Consider the following 17523-nt stretch of genomic DNA (forward strand, 5'->3'; position numbering starts at 1 on the left):
TTACAGTTGAAAAACCTGAGGGACACCATCGTGACAAAGTAATCAAAGTAAACACCACCGTTAATCACATATGCTTTGTCAACATATCTTCTGTGGTGTCTTGTCAAAAATGCATACAGTAAGCCAAGTGTAGAGGTGCCCGCCTGTAATCCCAGCACTCTGGGAGGCTAAAACAGGAGAATAGCAGGTTGAAGCTCAGCCTGGGTAACAGCAATTTAGTCAGAGCCTGTCTCAAAATTTAAAAAGGGTAGAGCACCTGGAGATGTAGCTTAGTGACAAGTGGGTTTAATCCCCAGGACTGCAAAAGAGAAAAAAAAATTTAAACAACAAAATTCAATTTAATTGAGGAAGAACATCAGGCCAACCCGAATTGCACAACATTCTACAAAATAACCGATCAGAGCTCCTCCCATGGGCCAAGGTCATGAAAGACAGACAGACTCATCACAAGTTGGAGGAAACTAAGAAAACAAATATATTGTGTTCCTAGGTTGGATCCTAGACCAGAAAAGTGGTGCCAACCTGGGCTATATAGCAAGTTTAAGGACAGCCTGAACTACATAGCGAGACCTCATCTCAAAAAAAAAAAAACCAAGAAAAGTGATACTGATCTTAATTCTAAAAAACACAATCAAGAACACCATAAAGACCAAGACCCTGAAAGTCTAAAATCCCAAAAATCATATTCCTAATATGAATGCTGAAATCCTGAAATCTGAAATCAGAAATGATAATTTCCAATTAGGAAAAAAAAAAGGCTCTACAAGAGAAGAAATGAAAGCCAAATTCTGGGGAAGGAATTAGTGTATTATTGGCTGCACCCAGGTCACTCACATCTGCCTTGTGTCGGATGCAAAATACCTAGAAATCCAGGAAGATGGTATTTGGGGTGTGTCTTTGAGGGCATTTCCAAGGAGATTGGTGCATGAGGCTGACATTGGCCTAGGTGGTTAAGAGCCATCGAGTAGAGAATGAATGGAAACATCTTCTCAGAGCGCTGGGCCCTCAAAGAAAACACACAGCTGTTGATGGCCACACAAGACTTCAAAATCAGTTAATGACCATGAAGTTGGCTGGTCCTTAGGGACCACTGTGTAATCACCACTAAGCCATCCTGCAGCACACTTCATATGTTGAATCTTCTATAGTGTTCTAAAGACGTGGTCTTTAAAGTGTTTTTGTTTTCCTTTACTTTTTGAAGTTTTGTGCCCACTACTTTACATTTTCAGCCTTTGTTTTTATGATTCACTGTGTTTCATCTCCGCATCATTTCCAACAATGGAGGTATAGATTGCACAAAGATTCTTAGAGAGTTATGCTCATTTTTACAAAATTGACTTCACAAGACTGCACCATCACAATACTGACTTTGTGTGTAAGCGTTCTGTGTTTATGTAAAACTCTGAAACACTCTCAGTAAATGAAGAGATGTCCTGAGTGTAGGTCTGTAGGTACAAAAGATAACATTTCTCAAGACGTTGCTTCTCTGGGCGACTGTCTGCATGCAGGCTGGTGACGCATTGAAGCTCTGGCTCGATCTTAACAAAAGACTAAGGCTGTCTGGTATTTCAGATAACTACAGTTAGAAACTGGGAATACACAATTGTCATCCTAGCGATACGCGTTTATCCATTTCATTTGTTTTACTTATTGCTTTAGTAATACAGTTCATCTGCTCAAAACCGTCATACCTATGTATGACTGTGATTAGCATACTGACTGGAGTGTTTATGCTTGCAATGATTTGTGTGTTATTATTATAGCCTGTTTTATTGTGTAAAGTGACTCTTGAAATTATCTGTCATATTTTTGTTTTTCTCAAATAAATTTCCCTTCAAATATGTAAATAAATGCTTTGTGAGAGGTTGAGACAGCATCCCACTGTGTAGCCCAGGCTGACCCTGAACTCACAATGATGCTCCTGCCTCAGCCTCTCAAGTGCTGGAATTTCCAGCATGCACCACCACATCCAGCTCTTTGTACTAGTTTTGCAAATTTTCTTTTAGTATAAAATTATTTTAAAACAAAACAAAAGCCCACAAGATTCAAAAGATTATGTATGGTATGGTTTTATTTATATAACATCCTTGCAAAAGCCAAACTATATTTCCTGTCCTGGCAGAAAATGGACTGATTGTGCCAGAGTGTGGAGGGAGGAGCCAGCTCCAAAGCAACAGGGGGTACCTTTGAGAGTGAAGGAGATTTTCTGCATCTTGATTGCGATGGGGGCTGTCTGATTGCATGTATTCATCAAAACTTGCGGGACTGTGTGCTAAAAAAAGGTATGCTTTGTTGAATGCTGAATTATGCCTTAAACAAAATAATTTAAATGAAAAACATGCACACATTCAGGCACATTTCCTAAGAATGGAAAGATGCAAATTAAATATAAAGAACTGCACCCCACAGATCTGAGAGGGGAGGTGGAAACACAGAAGGGAACAAATAAATAAACAAGAAATAAATGAGGGGGTCTCACAGCAAAGTGATGCCACATAGTGTCATGAACTGTGACATGAATAATTCAATACTTTGTTCCTGGGGAAGGGAGAAAGAGGTGGGAGGGAAAGAGGGAGGAAGGAGGCGGAAAGCTGTATGGAGTTTATTTAATTGCAGAAGACTCTAAAAGAAACTAAACATTCATCAAAAGTAAATTGTAACACCTCCATACAGCAGCATCTAAACAGTTGTAAAAAGAAGCTTGTTTACACTTGTAAAAAGAAGCTTCAGATGGGATCATTAACAGGTAAACTGATTTTAATGGATCTAGTTTACAACACACCATGTATTTTTAAGAAGGGAGGGGGAAAGGTATAAAAATAATGGCTGAAAAAGTTAGCATTTCTTTTCAGTAACTTGCCTGTGTTTTTATTTATTTATTTGGTATGGGGATCAGGCAAGCTCTTGTGCAACTGAGCTAAATCTCCAGCCCCCAATTGCCTGCATTTGGATAAAACACTTTTGGAAAGAGACATGATAAACTGGCCTTATCCTTCAGCAGAAGAGCATGAGGCCAGAGGCTCAGATGGGAGGGAGGTTTCCCTATGGGCACCTTTGGTAGTGTCTGACAACAGAACCACGCAAACCTTTTTGCCTGCTTGAGCAATTTTTAGAGTTTAGGAGGCAGACACCAGCTTCCCCAACTGTGAGCTCACCACACTTCGTCGAGCAGTGTGCTTCATGCAGCGCAGGTGGATCCACTCTGCACACGTGCATGCGTGTTCAGGTCTCTGCAGACACCAGGAGAGGGGTGCACAGGTGATTTTCAGCATCCCTGAAGGAAGCTGAGATTTAGCTGTGAGGAGAGGCTCCAGTAGGCAAGACGGGGACTGCTGAGGGAAGCAGACTGTGCCATGGCTGCACATGGGCTGTGATCCTTCTGGACCATCAGATCAGTCACCCCAAAGTGAGGGTCTAGAGCTCCTGGGAGTCTGCACTCAGAGTCTGCAGACTAGACCTCTAGTGGTCTCCACAGCTCTGGAACCCAGTTCCTTGCTGCTTAGCATCCATGGGAGCTTGATTCTGAGAGAACAGCTGATCACTAGACAGTGTGTGACAGTGGGGACAGACATTTGGACATCTGCAGGATGCACGAATAAGGAATTAGAGGTCAGGTAGCCACGTTCTGTGTACCTAAATTCTATCAATCCCTGCTAGGTGACTGCCAGCCCCGTTTAGACACTCTCAGTAACAGGCAGTTCTTTACTTTCCAAATAGGACTGTCTTCTGGGAGAACAGTTCAAAGGGGTGACTTTCAGGTCTTTACTCGGAGGAAATCTGCCTCCCTCTCACTTCTTCCCATCAGTCCCCATTCTGCCCAAGGCAGCTACTTGGGACTGTGGGACTGCAGGATAGAATAACTCCAAGTAAGGATGTGCAAATATGGGCCTTGACACACAGCAGCTGTGTAACTAGAGACCTGCACCTTCACCCATTCCGAGCACGTCTCCTCATCCATACAATAAGGATAATAATAAAGCATGCTTTGTTGGACTGCTGAGGAAATTAATTAAGGTTGTGTGTGAAGTATGTGCAGTATAATGCACAAAGAAAATGATTAACTCATTGTGTCTAATTTCTAGTTGAATCCCCTCAGCTTTGAGACAGTCTGGAGAGTCTGAGACAATGACATTTTTGCCCAGAGGCCAGCCCAGCAATGATCTCCGTCTTCTGTTTCAGGTTTAGCTGACAGCAGAAGAGGGGGCCAGCTGGTACTCCTGCTGCCCCCCTGCCCACACTCACCAGTGATGAGGTTGTCCACGAGGGTGGTGGGCATACAGAAGATGCCTACCAGCAGGTCGCTGACAGCCAGGTTGAGGATGAACATGTTGGTGACAGTGCGCATGTGCCGGTTCTTGAGCACAATGAAGCAGACCAGGGCATTGCCCACCATGCAGAGGAGGAAGATGAGCGCATAGGCCACGATGAACATGGCTGCTACCGGTGAGGAGTGTTGGTAGTAGGAGGAGAAGGTGAGGTTTGCAGCCGGGGTGGCCTCAGCATTACTCCCATTCTGACTTGGGGGCCAGCTGCCATTGGGAGACTTGGGAGGCACCCCTAGGACCAAAAGATCACAGAAGTCAGAATCCTAGGCAAAAAAGTGGTGATTGACTCTTCACCATGGGTGAGACCCTTCTGTGTGGCTTGCCTCTGTGCCCTGGTCACATGCTTGACTCTAAAGCAAAGGATCCATTCACAGGTCTAACTCACCACTCCAACCCTAATCTCTCACCCCATCTTGCTCAAGACCCATTCTCCACTGTGGACTATTTTCCATCAATACTCCTGCTCCATCCTTCTGGACCTCGTTCTGGACCACAGAAGGCTCTGCTTCTATTGCCTGCATCTCTGGGGTGCCCTTGCCCTCTGGCTCTGGCTGGGATTATCCAGTGGGAGGCACTGAAGATGATGGAACGGGAGGAGAGAGGAGAAGTAAAGGCATTTGTCTCCTAACTTCCTCCCGCCTGGACCAATTCTACCAGAAGACGTCTCCCCATCTCTTATGGGCACAGCTTGATCCTTGCTATGATTTTAATGTATCCTCCATAAGTTTATGTGTTCAAATTCCAATTCCCCAAATCCTGTAATTAGAAGAAGGGCCTTTGGAAGGTAATTAAATTAGGTTATAAGGGTGAGGCCCTGATGGTGGTATTAGTGGCTTTACCAGAAGAGATTCTGGTCTAGCACACTTGTTCTGTCTCACCACATGGTGCTCTCATCATGTCACAATGTAGCAAGAAGGCCCTAGCAGATGCTCGCACCATGGTCTTGAACTTCCCGGCTCCCAAAACTACAAGCTAAATAAGCTACTGGGTGTTTTTTTAATAGATGACCCAATCTTGGATATTTCATTATAGCAACAGAAAATGGACTAAGAAGCTCTTCTTTCACGTCTCTAGCTCTTGCCAAGTGACACTAGCACTGTTCCTTCTTGCACCAACAGGTCTGCAGGTGGGAAGAGCGTCCTGTGATTGCTTAGCCCCATAATGAGCATGCAGCGAGGCAGAGCTGCTCTGTGTGTTTCTGCCTCAGGATCAGGCTTGAGCATATGTTTCTCAAGCTGTGTTTCGAAGGAAGTGGCTCAGTATCCAACCACAGCTCTTCTGGGAGGTCATTAGCTATGATGACTCAGGATGTTATCTTACAAACTCTCCTCCTGCCTTCCTCTGGGATTGGACATGGCCTATTCCAGGGGATGGAGAATCTCTGGGGAACTTTTTGTCACATCCAGAGCTCAGTCACTGGCCAGGCGGCTCACTGGAGGCTTGAGACCTGGGGGCTGGAGGCCCCTGCGGGTAGCAGGGCCAATAAACTGGTGCTATCAGGGCTCCAGGGAGCAGCAGGGGCTAGGGAGAGCACTCTAGTGGAGGCAGAGCTGGAGAAGTTAGAAAGTTCTTGCACCTGGTAAAGCAAGATGATACTCCTGATTAGGCTTTTCAAGGGCATCCAGTGGCAAACATTGTTGTTATAGAAAATAGCAACTGTGCACAAGAGAGACTATTGTGGTGAACCTATCCAAGAGCATGGTTTAACAAACCAGTACTAGAGAGAGAAGTGTAAAGAATTCCCTTGTAGGGTTGTGATTTGGCTCTATGCATAATGCCTGGCAAGTGCAAGGTCACAAGTTCGATTCTCAGTACCAAAAAAATAAAAGAGAATTCTTTTGTATATTTCACCAACCTTCAGCAACAACCAACTGAAGGCCAGCCTTGTTTCAGCCATACTCTGCTTCTTTTTTGGATCATGTTGAAGCAAATACCAGACATCATTTCTTTTCACCCACAAATAGTTCAGCTTGTGTCTCTAAAATATGTCTCTAATTTTTTAAAAGCAGCAATCACATCATTATCGAGTCTAACAAAATTAACCATTAAATTACATTATGATTAAATATTCAACATATCTCATTCAAAATTCCTTGATGGTTTCCTAATTTTTTAAAATTGCTGCAGAATCTGAACAAAATCTCCTCTACCCACTGGTGTGTGACAAACCACCCCCACCCTGAGTGCTGTGGCACCATGGCTTGGCATCTGGGTGGTTCTTCTGCAGGTTTCTTTTGGGATCTCTCATGCAGCAAGCCATCTGATGGCTTGGCTGGGGCTGAAAGGTTCAAGATGCCTCCTTCCTGTTGCTGGTGAGTAGGGCTGGCTATTGACATGGGGTGGAGGTTCAGTTCTCTACTGGCGTCATCCTCCAAGAGGTTGGACTGTGCTCTTTAGAGAACAGAGCCCTTAGGGCTTCAAGAGCAAATGAAGAAGTTGGCATCTTCACATCACTTTTGTGACTTCCTATTGACCAAGGCACCCCACATGCAAGCCAGCAGACACAGTCTTCAGCTCTTGATAGGAGGAACACCCACATTACATTGCAAAGGTTGTATGGACCTAGAAATGAGATTCACTAAGTTCCATACTTATAAAATCTGCCACTGAGTCCCTTCGGTGTTTGGCTGATGTGACTCCTGAGTCTCTTAGTTTACAGGTTCCCTCTGTGTCATTTCCCTCTGCAATTTATTTGTCATAAAGACTGCATGGTTTATCTGTAAATTTCCTGCAGACTTCGCTGATTGCTCCCTGGTGATGTCATTTTACACACTCAGTTATCCATGATCTGCATTTCCTGTGATTAGCTGGATCTGACAAGTTTGATCAGTCAGTGCTGTCAGGGGATCGCAGTCTGATCCTCCACCACCACGCTCCCCATTGACTTAATATTTCAGCACCCACTAATGAGCAATACTCAGAGCCTTAATTGCATTTAAAATACATCCACCTTCTTCACCATGACTTCAACCATGCTGGGTAGGCTGACCCGTCCTGACATCTCCCGTGCATACATGCATACGTCTCGGTCTGGTCTCATAGGCCCACGATGGTCTGCCCACTTTGACACCCTCTTAGCACCTACACACTCTTGCTTTCTCTAATCCCAGGGCCTTTGCTCTTCCCTGCCTTTGGCTCTCAGCTTAAGTGTTGTCTTCCTAGAGAAGCCCCAACTAATTATTTAAAGTAGATGCTCCACTATTATCTCTCACAGTACTTATTTATGTTCTTCAATCTGTTCATACTTTGTTTTTAGGATTATTATCCCCCTTCTTCCTTAAAAATCAGCTCCTAGAGAGTCAAGATCTTCCCTTTCTTGTTAGTGGCAATGCCTGCCCCTACTAAATGTTTAAGTAAAAAGTTGATAAATCGGCAAGGAATAAATAAATATTTGTAGGAAGCAGAAAGGAAGTATAGATCCTGGCACCAGGAGATGGCAGAGTACAGCGCAGAGCGGGCAGTGCTGTGTTGAAGGCTTCTTTAGGTCCCTCCAGAAATAACTAAGCGTAAGCATTCCTTATCCCAGGACTGTCATAGGGGTCACCATGCTGAGCCTCAAAGTCAACCCCAAACCGTTTCCCAAGATGGGGAAATCTGTGGGTGTAAGGAAAGAAGAAATTGCCAGAACTTGTGAAGCAGACTCCAGCTTACCCCCTTTCTCAGCTTCCTTCCTTTGGCCCTTAAGTGAAGCCGTTTTCCAAAATCAGCCCCTGACAAGTATCTGAGAGTGACACTGCTCACCTGTAGGCCTTCCACCAAGCCCAGGCAGGCTAGACTCAGCCCAGCTTCGGGCACTGTGCACTGGCCCTTTCTCCCTGAGGAAGAACTTCTTTCTATCCCAGGCAAGTCCCTGGACAGGTCAGCTGCTTGCCTCTAAGCAGAAGACCTCATTAACACCTTGGATTTGTCCTTTCTGGGATCTGCTAGGTGCCCTTGTGGCTACATCCTGTGAAATTTTTACCCATTAAGCCCAGTTAACCTCCTGGAGGTCTTGGGATGTAATGAGGCTGTCTCAATGGCCCGCTGATGATCTCAGAGACCAAGCTCTGGACCACTGAAAGTCAGCATAGGGAGCGCCCAGGCACAGCAGTGCTCTAAGTGTGGTCCCCACCAGCTGAATCAGCATCACCTAGAACCTAGGAGAAACAGAAATTCTTACCCCTCACTTAGGGAACCACAAAGCCTGGGGGCTAGAGGCCAGCTATCGGTGTTTTAAATCGTAAAGTAAGGCCAGGAAGTCGTGGCACAGTATTTGCTTAACATTTGGAAGGCCCTGGATTCCTTCTCTCACATGTCTCTTAGCAAAGAAAGTAAGGTTTTTTTTGTTTTTGTTGTTGTTTTTAAAAACATCCTTCAGGGCGATGGATTTAGCTCAGCGGCATAAGTGCCTGCCTTGCAATCACAAGGTCATGAGTTCGATTCCTGGTACCAAAAAAAAAAAAAAAAAAAAAAAATCCTTCAGATGATTCTGATGCACACACAAGTTTGAGAACTCCAGGACTGAAAAGACTTGGACCAATGCCCTGGTAGTGGCTGTCCTCTCTGGAAGTCCCAGCCCTCCCTCCTGCTTCCCCACCTTGGTCCCCAGGACTCAGTGTCTCACCTTTAAAACAGAAATGCAAGCATTTCCTGGCTGTGACACAGGGTAGATCATGTCACCTCTCTGGAAACCAGATTCCTCATTGCTAAGGTGGAGATAACTCCTAGCAAAGAGGGGTCACGGCCAAGTATCATGGCAGTAACAAAGAGCTTGGAGCCAACTGGGTGCTTAGTACCACCGGGGAGCAGCAGCATTGAATGCGTAAGATTACACAACGGATGGGAGCACAGTATTTTAGGTACTCCAGCACACTTAGTGGGAGCCTCCCTATAAGCCTGAAAGACGTATGTAAAAGAAAGCAACTCCCAGATCAAGGCACTTTGCCCGGATCCGGTCTCAGTGCGCCCAGAATCCCAAGCCTCACATTAACATCATCGTTGCCGCCACCTGCTGGTTGGTACTGGTAACACTTGGGGACGCAGTTTCAGTTCGTTTCACACCCGCCCTTAACGCCAGCACGGTCTCCTGGGAGCTTTTGGGTGAACCCAGCACTGGATCCGCTGAAAACCACCACGTGAGAGGCTGCCACAGGCCCAGAGGACAAAACAGGACAAACAGCTAATAAGCCTTGGAACATAAAGTTCAAGTCCATTCATTTACAAAAGAACATCAGAGTAACCTTTTCATCAATCAGATCGGCAAAACGAGAGGGATGCGCCCTGCAGGGGGGCGTCCCAATCAGCTGAACCTGCACAGCAGGGCCCTGCCAGCCAGCAGCTAGACAAGGACCTGCACCAGGATCCAGCGAGACTTAGTAGCACATGGGAATATATTGACTGTGGGTTGTCATGGTCACAAAATACTATGTGCATATTTTATAAATCCCTAATCCATCTAAACAGTGTTTTTGTGTAAACTGGACATTTAAAAAAAATTAAGTGTTGGTCCACAGGGGATAGTATTTCTTCAGGCCATTTCTATTTTCCTTTTTTTCCAACATGTATGTGGTGTTTCTAATCAGAAACTCTATTATCTGTGATAAAATACTAATTACATCACCAGCCCTGATTCATAACCAAAGTACTGGATTGTAACAGTACAGACTCCGACTCCTCTCGCCCCAGCAAATGGACTGGAACCCCCAGAGGGGTGTGCAAGCACCTGCACTTTTTTAAACTTCTCTGGTGATTTCCTTTGCAACTGGATTTGACAACCACTGACCTTATTTAGTCGTGTCCTGAAGGCCCAAGATTTAATGGAGCTTAACATTTTGGGGGATCACCAAACTCTGTGAGACTGATACATTTTAATTCGATACACAGAGGGCTTTCTCCTGACATGTGGCAAAGCGGTCCCTAGTTGGACAGGAATTATGGTCTTCGAAAGCACTAGATCTGCTATTAAAAGGAACACCTGATGTCTGGCACTCACTTTCAGGGGAGTAGTGAAGTTTTAGGGATCGGTTCATTCTGCCCACTCCTCTCTTTCAAGCATAGTGACTCCTCCCTGGGGGAGCAGCCCACCTCCTTGCATGTAGCTTTGGGGGACTGTCAAGCAGGAGTCCACACTTAACTTTGGCTAAAATATGGTCAACAGACCTCTTTAGCTTGCATTTGCCTCTGGGCCGTAGCACCACGTTTTTCTCTCTCACTGATCCTTCTCTTTCCAGTGGATGCTCATTGGTTTTGTTTTGTTTTGTTTTTTGAGACAAGGTCTCACTACATAGTTCAGGCTAGTTTTGAACTCACAGGCTGGCCTCAAACTTGCAGCAATCCTCCTGCCTCAAGCCTCCCAAGTGTTGAGATTACAGGTGTACACCACCAGGCCTGGCTTGGACTTCCATTGTTTATCAAATTGGCTAGCTCTAGTTTATGTTGCTAAAACCCCAGTGTCTTGGCTAATGCAAGAGATTCAAGCGAATCATCCTGGACTCCAAAGGGTTGGCAGAGCCCAGATTCAGAGCTCCAGGAATGGTAGCAGGGGTAAAGTTGGGCAGGAACAGCACCACACCCCCTGAGGCTTCTGCTCCCCAGATGAGATGTCTGCCTGCTCCCCACTGCCTCCTATCAGGCTCTGTGACTGCCTTGAAGGCAGTGTTGTTGCAGGGGTGGAAGGACATTGACCTAGGAACCAGAAAGTTGGCCAAGATGATCTCTCACTGGTTATAAGGTGGTTAAGAGGCCAATGACTCCATGCAATTCTGACAGAGGTACATTTAGCTTGGAATAGCTCTGGGACTGATGATGGAAGTTGCTAACCCCCTGTGCCACTCCTTCGTGTTTGTACGTGAACTAAGGAGCTCCTTCCAGCCTCTCCAGCTCTCACATGCAGATGACCCAAGCTTCTTGCCCCTTCTGCCTTCATGGGCTTGTTACAGACTCAGAGAGTTATCGGGGTAAATTAAATGCCTCAGAGACCTGTGGGCTCTCTGCCAGGCACCCCAGAAACAGAAGGATGGCAGTAATGTGCCCATTCCTTTGGTGTGCTCCCAAGGAAGCAAGCCTGGGCTGTGGGGCTGCTTAGGCTTGTGCGTTGGCTGCTCAGAAGAATGAAAGCTGGATGTTCAGGAGAACCACAAGGAAGGAGGTTTCCTGAGACCTGCAGCCTCCTACTGCCCCTTCTCTGCAGCCTGAACCAAAGCCACCCTCCCCCGGCATCCATGCAACATGAGTTTTGCAAACCCGGTCCCTTCTTGGTAAGTAAGAGCAAGCAGATCTTCCAAGATTCATCTGGGTTGGCAAAGCCCCAAGAGTTTGAAAATCAAGTTCTTAGAGGGCCTCCAGGAACCCCAAACAGGCTCTTTTGTTTGTCTGCACTTTCCTTTCTACTCCGAGGCCTTTTTATTTCTCCTCACTTCATCCAGGAGCTCTTGGATCTTTTCTGTTTTACCCATCAATATCTGTATTCAGAAAAGGCTCTGGCTCGAGCCATTTACCTCTTATTAAAAACTAAATTGTGTTTTTTCCTATAATAAGTCTACACTCTCAGTCCACTTAAAGGAAGTCCAGGCCTTTAAGTGGAGGCCTGGCCTAGAAAAGAGTGAAAGGGGGAGAGGAGAATGATGGAGAGTCAAGGATTGTCTTCTCTTTTTTTCTCAGCACGACAGACACGTGCCCAGAGCTCCCTTTCTGGTTTCTATGGCTGTCTACCCAGTCAATCCATTTGCAGCACTGGTTGCAATTCACTTCCTACTTGACCGAGGTATATAGAGGATTTTTTTCCCTTCCACTAAGCTGAACATGCCTTAGGGGCACAAGTCATGCCCAGTTGAACTCTAAATGCTGCCCACTGTCTGGCCTCAGCTGAGTACCTTTAGCTGGCGATTAACATGGGGGCTGAACTTTCCCCCATTACAGCTTTAGCTGTATCAAATAGCTTTCATCATATATTGTCTTCATTACATGCAGCCCCTGCTTTTGTTTGACTGCAGGAATTGAGATCCATCCAATAAAGTAGGAGACCTGGCCTGGGTCGAGCCCTTGTTCTGCCTCTGCCGTTTCCCACCATCAGATCTCGGGTACCACTGCATCACCCATAAGGATCTCCGATGTCCTCCCTGAGACTCCTGCTGTGGAGCTGACCCTACGGACACTGCACACATCACCTAAAACCTCGCATGGAGGAGGAGGGATGTAGGGGCCAGGGGCAGAACCACAGCTACTCCGGGATCATCTGAGAAGTAAAGAAAGAGGACACTCGACCCTTTCGGGGTCCATCCTTCCTCCACCCAATACTTCTCAACCAACCAAGCCTCACCACCGAGTCCCAGTGTTCCTGTCCCAAGTGCTTATGTTCTTTCTCTCCCCATCTTCTCGTCTCCTCACAATCTTGTTTAGATTTGACAAATTTGCTCACATGAATGAGAAAATGAGTTATAATGGCTCACAGTGCAGTGTCTCTTTGGGCTATTTGCATTTCAAAAGGAGTCAAACCTTAAATCAGAAAACGCAAAGCTCTTGATGCAATTTCAGTTACTAATGAGAGAGCAGCAGTACTCTGGTTTCTCTTCAGATGGTACAAATCTTTCGCCTTTTACTAATGAGAGAGCAGCAAAAGGCTTTGCAGAAGAGACTGCACTTAATTCTTTTACGTTTGCATCATGTGCAGAACTGGTGAGACTTAGCCATGTTATCAGTGCCATGTACCATGCCTCAGTTTCCTCATTTGTAAAGTCAGGGCTGACAGCTGCTTACAGGGCTCTCTGGGATCTAAGCCTGGGATCTTTGCCGCAGAACTGGCCACATGGGCGACTGAGCAGAAATGTTTAAGTATATCCTCAACCCTCTGCTCGAAGCAGGACAGACTACCCTCAACCCTCTGTTCGAAGCAGGACAGACTACCCTCCAATGGACCATGGGCCCAGGGAAGACTCAAGCTACACCCACTTGGTTTCTGTTTCCCTAGCAGGCAACTGACTCCCCTCTCTTTGTAGCTGGACAGGAAAATACAGATTTTCATAGCTACACAGAGGGCGTAGCCCAGAGTGTCCTGGGAAGCTGGGCCATTTACACAGAAAGAGCCAGCAGATCTAGTATAGACAAAGCCAGGGCACACTGTACTTGCAGGGCCTCAATTTTATCATCTGCCAAATGGGAATGCTGCTGTCTCCCTGTCTTCCTCCCTGGCTGGAAAGGCAGCTCTAAAGTGAAGAAGTGTTCTGTGAAAAAGGACAGGGCACAGTGACTCTGGCAGCTGCATTTCGTGGAAAAGCAGAACCTATCCACATGGGGCTGCAAGATGCTCCTGTGTGCTGTGCACGAGGGAGAGAGATCAGCTGGCTTGTGCTTCTCTCTTCCTCTCTCCAGTGACCTCCTTCCCTGCAAGGGTCACCTCCCCACAGGTATGTTCCATCTCTGGCCAGCATGGGTATCCAGCATCCCAGCCTCTGGAGATGTCTCAGCCATAACACTCCCAGGCTGGGGAGGTCACCAGGGCTCTTGGGAAGCCACTACACTGGGATCAGACTGACATGGGACTGAGGAGTGGATCTGAAATGTTGTCCTTCTGTTAGACAACAGAAGGTTCCTTCTAGCAGAACCACAGTGAGGGCCCAGTGGACAAGGTGGACAGCCCAGATGGACTCAGCAACTCTACGGAAGGTGTTTCAGGGGTTGGGAGAAGGCTTCTGGTCTTCAAAGACTGCTCCTGGCCATATTTCTGGTCCAGTTACCCAAGAAAAATCCCCTCTCCACTGCTCAGATAGTAATCAGACCTGTGGGCTCCTGTGCCCAAGCTGGATAATGGAAATTAGTGGGGAGACAGGTTGTGAGCCTGCTCTGAGGGATGCAGACTTGAATGTCTTACTGCAACTTGGCCCTCCTGGTCTTGTTTCTACTCCCCAGAGCCACACAGAATAAATAAGCAAGAGCCTTTCCCCAGCTCCTTCTCCTCTCCTGCCCTCTTTGCTACCCTAACATCCCGGGGTCTCCTGTGAGAAGCACCCTGGGTCCATCTCACTCTCAGCCCTCACAATTTTCCTCAAGAATACAAGCCAGAGATCCCTGTTTTAAATGTGTGCTGCTGAGTGTGAGGACCTCAATTCAGAACTCCACATTTCCTGTCCACTTACATTTCCTTGTCTTCATTTCAATCCTACACTCCAGGTAAGATGTTGAAGTGAACCTCAATCCCCTGCCTGGTGGGTGTTACGGCTCCAAGCTGCAGATTTGATAAGCACACCTCTCATTTACTCTATTAGCAACCCTGAGACTGCTATCAAGCCTTTAATGAAAGCCCTGTTGTCAGTCAGAGCCTTGGCATTGTCTCCACGGTTCTCTATCAGTCCACGGGGGTGCATGACAAATCTTTCTGGTATCTTGCTGAACTGCTATGATTCATCTTTTTGACTTCTGAAAGATGAATTTTGGCAGGTTTAGTCTGAATTGTTCTCAGCGAGCGTTTGCATAGATTCCTAGTAAACACTACCCCCCCCCCGCAATGCTGGGCGTGGAATCCAGGGCCCCCACGCATGTTAAGCAAACATTCTGCCATTGAGCCACATTTGCAGCCCTAAAAATATTTTTTTGTCAAAAAAAGATGTGTTTGCAAGTACTATAAAACAATTCTGAACACTACAAAAGAGATAACAAGCATCCTGAAAATCTCACACTCAGGGTAACCCATACGGGTTTTGTTTCATTGAGACAGAGTCTCATTATGTAGTTCCTGCCGGCCTTAAACTCACAATGTAGCCCAGGCTGGCTCTCAGTGATCCTCCTGCCTCAGCCTCCAGAGTACTGGGATTACAGGCATGTGCCACCACACTTGGCCTCCATGTGGTTTTGATGCTTGAGTCACATCTCCTTGGCCCACAAAGTTCAGTGGGGATGGACAGCTCCTTGTACCGCAGATGCCCCAGGGAGCTGGTGCCCAAAGGTCTCCCTGCTTTGCCTTCCCTGATGCCACACACAGGTACCACTCAGCACTGCAGGATGGGAGGAGCCCTCCACCAACGGGAAAGGTCAAGCAGTACTCAGCACCCCATCTCCTGTGTGGCAAATCACTGCTACTTTCTTAGAGGGACCCCAGGGTATGGAGCCCCCAACTGCCCACAGCTAAAACTGATGTGCCTGTTTTTGCTTTATTTTTCACCTTTCTTAACTTACTCTTCTCACTAACTCACTTCTGCTTCTCTGCACTGCTCCCCAGACCCAAGTCCTTGTGTTAGGAAGTGTACTTAGAAGCAGGGGACTCCAAATGAATATGTCACCTCCTCTTTGCACACACATTTCCTATGTATGTCCAGTAGTAAGCCCATACAGCTTTGCATAAAGGGGATCATAGTACGTGAGCTCTAAAATCTGCTTTTTTGTTACTAACATAATACATTCATAATATGAACTCACATTGCAATCTGTACACTGTAGGCAGTGCACATATTTCCACATCAATAAATAAAATATGGCGTGCATGAAAGGAGAGAAGGTTAGCACTTCCCCTGACAAGGATGGACGAAGCCCTCAGACATGCATATGGTTAACACCTTGTAACCTTCTTAGAGGCAGCTAAACAAACGCCATTTGAGCCTGGAGTGGTGATGCACGCCTGTAATCCCAGCACTCTGGGAGGCTAAGCCAGGAGGATTGCCTTGAGTTTGAGGCCAGCCTCAGCTACATAATGAGTTTAAGGCCCTCCTGTGCCACAAAGCAAGACTCTGTCTCAAAAAAACAAAACAAAAAACCCAGTAGGATCCTGGGAGTATAATTTGGTGGAAGAACACTTGTCTAGCTAGCATGCATGAAACCCTGGGTTTGATTCTCAATTAAAACAAAACAAAACAAAACAAAAAAACCCTCTTTGAAAATCGGGACATTTGCCCGCTCCAGTTTTCTAAACTTCCTTCATTCTCTGTAATTTCCTCTAAGGCAGTGATTATATCTGTGAATGCTCTGGGTCCCTGGATGTCGTATGTCGGGCGTTGAGGAATGAATTCATTAGAGGTGGCTTGGAGCCTCTTCCTAGCCCTGTATGTACAGATTTCAATTTCTTCCTTACATACTTATTTTGCAATTTGAAGTAAAATTTCCCATGTCATGATCTGCCTGCTTTTAATCCCCAAGCTGCCACAGGATTCCTTCTTGCTCTTATTTAGATCTTTGCCATCTCCGCAGGCTGCTGTTCACCAGGGCACATGCACTTTGCTATTCTTACAAATCCTGCCAATCTTGCAGCTGCATCCTGGGTCATGAATTCCTCCCCGCCTCGTGCTGTGTGCTTTCAAACCTCGCTCATGGAAAGCCTACAAGCGCAGCCTCCATAAAATCCCTTTTTCATCTTGACGGTAGCATTCGTAAGTACTTATTGAATTTCAGAGTTATATTGCCTCTCACAGCAGCCTTCTCTTGTGGCATGAATTTGTCCAACACAGCTTGTCTTATGTGAGGCTCCCAGCTACCTCAGGAAGCCGGTTGAATGCAAGCTTCCCCATTCAACAGATCCGTAACCACCAGTGGCACAGAGACGTTTATGCGCAGTGTCAGAGACACCCAGCAAACCAGCAGACTGGTCCCCAGTCCTTTAGTTTTTTAGCCTTTATGTAGTTCCCTTACCCCTGAGGGCTGAAAGAGGGCTCTGGACTCTGACCTGGTGAGGCTGGGGCAAGCAGCCTGTGCCTTGGGCCACTACCCTTTAAGGTTCTGAAGACTAAGTCCATCCTGCCCTGGCTTTCCCCAGCGAGAGAAACTCATCACCCCTCCTCACCAGCAGCAGGGTTACAGTCACTTCCTGCTCAGGTGTGAGTGACCCTGTGCAGGCAAACAGGCAGACAGCAGACAGACAGACAGACACATGCATACACACACACACACACACACACACCATGGACACAGAGGAACCCTCTAGTCTCTCTCTCTCCCTTTCTCCCTCTCTTCCTGTCTTTGTCTGTCTCTTTTATCTCTGTATCTCTGTCTCTCTCAGGCACACACACATGCACGCAGACACACACACACACACACACACACACACACACACACACCCCATGGACACAGAAGCACCCCCGCTGGCTCTCACACACAGACACACACGTCCACTACAGAGGCATCGCCAGGGCCCCTCTCCCAGTCTCTTCTGTCTGTCTCTGTTACATGCACCGAGTACCACAGGTTCTGGTTCTTGCCAGCCACGGTCCATCAGTCCCCCACCCCACCCTCTCCATCCCCT

At 46.7% G+C, this 17523-nt stretch overlaps 1 protein-coding gene and 1 pseudogene across 2 annotated transcripts in view; one reads left to right on the forward strand and one right to left on the reverse strand.

Moving 5' to 3' along the window:
• Positions 1–17523, reverse strand: part of Npffr1 (neuropeptide FF receptor 1) — a 30011-nt gene that overhangs the window by 11975 nt on the left and 513 nt on the right. For both annotated transcript variants that reach the window (XM_013156627.3, XM_023566737.2), the window contains exon 2: positions 4243–4557. In XM_013156627.3, coding sequence (XP_013012081.1) covers positions 4243–4557 — 315 coding nt within the window. The remainder of the gene's footprint in view (positions 1–4242; positions 4558–17523) is intronic.
• On the forward strand, positions 15768–15886 carry LOC111757992 (U6atac minor spliceosomal RNA; annotated as a pseudogene).

This window comes from Cavia porcellus, unplaced genomic scaffold (genome assembly GCF_034190915.1).
Source record: "Cavia porcellus strain 051 isolate PalLab524CR breed Dunkin Hartley unplaced genomic scaffold, mCavPor4.1 scaffold_28, whole genome shotgun sequence".
In the NCBI taxonomy this organism is placed as follows: domain Eukaryota; kingdom Metazoa; phylum Chordata; class Mammalia; order Rodentia; family Caviidae; genus Cavia; species Cavia porcellus.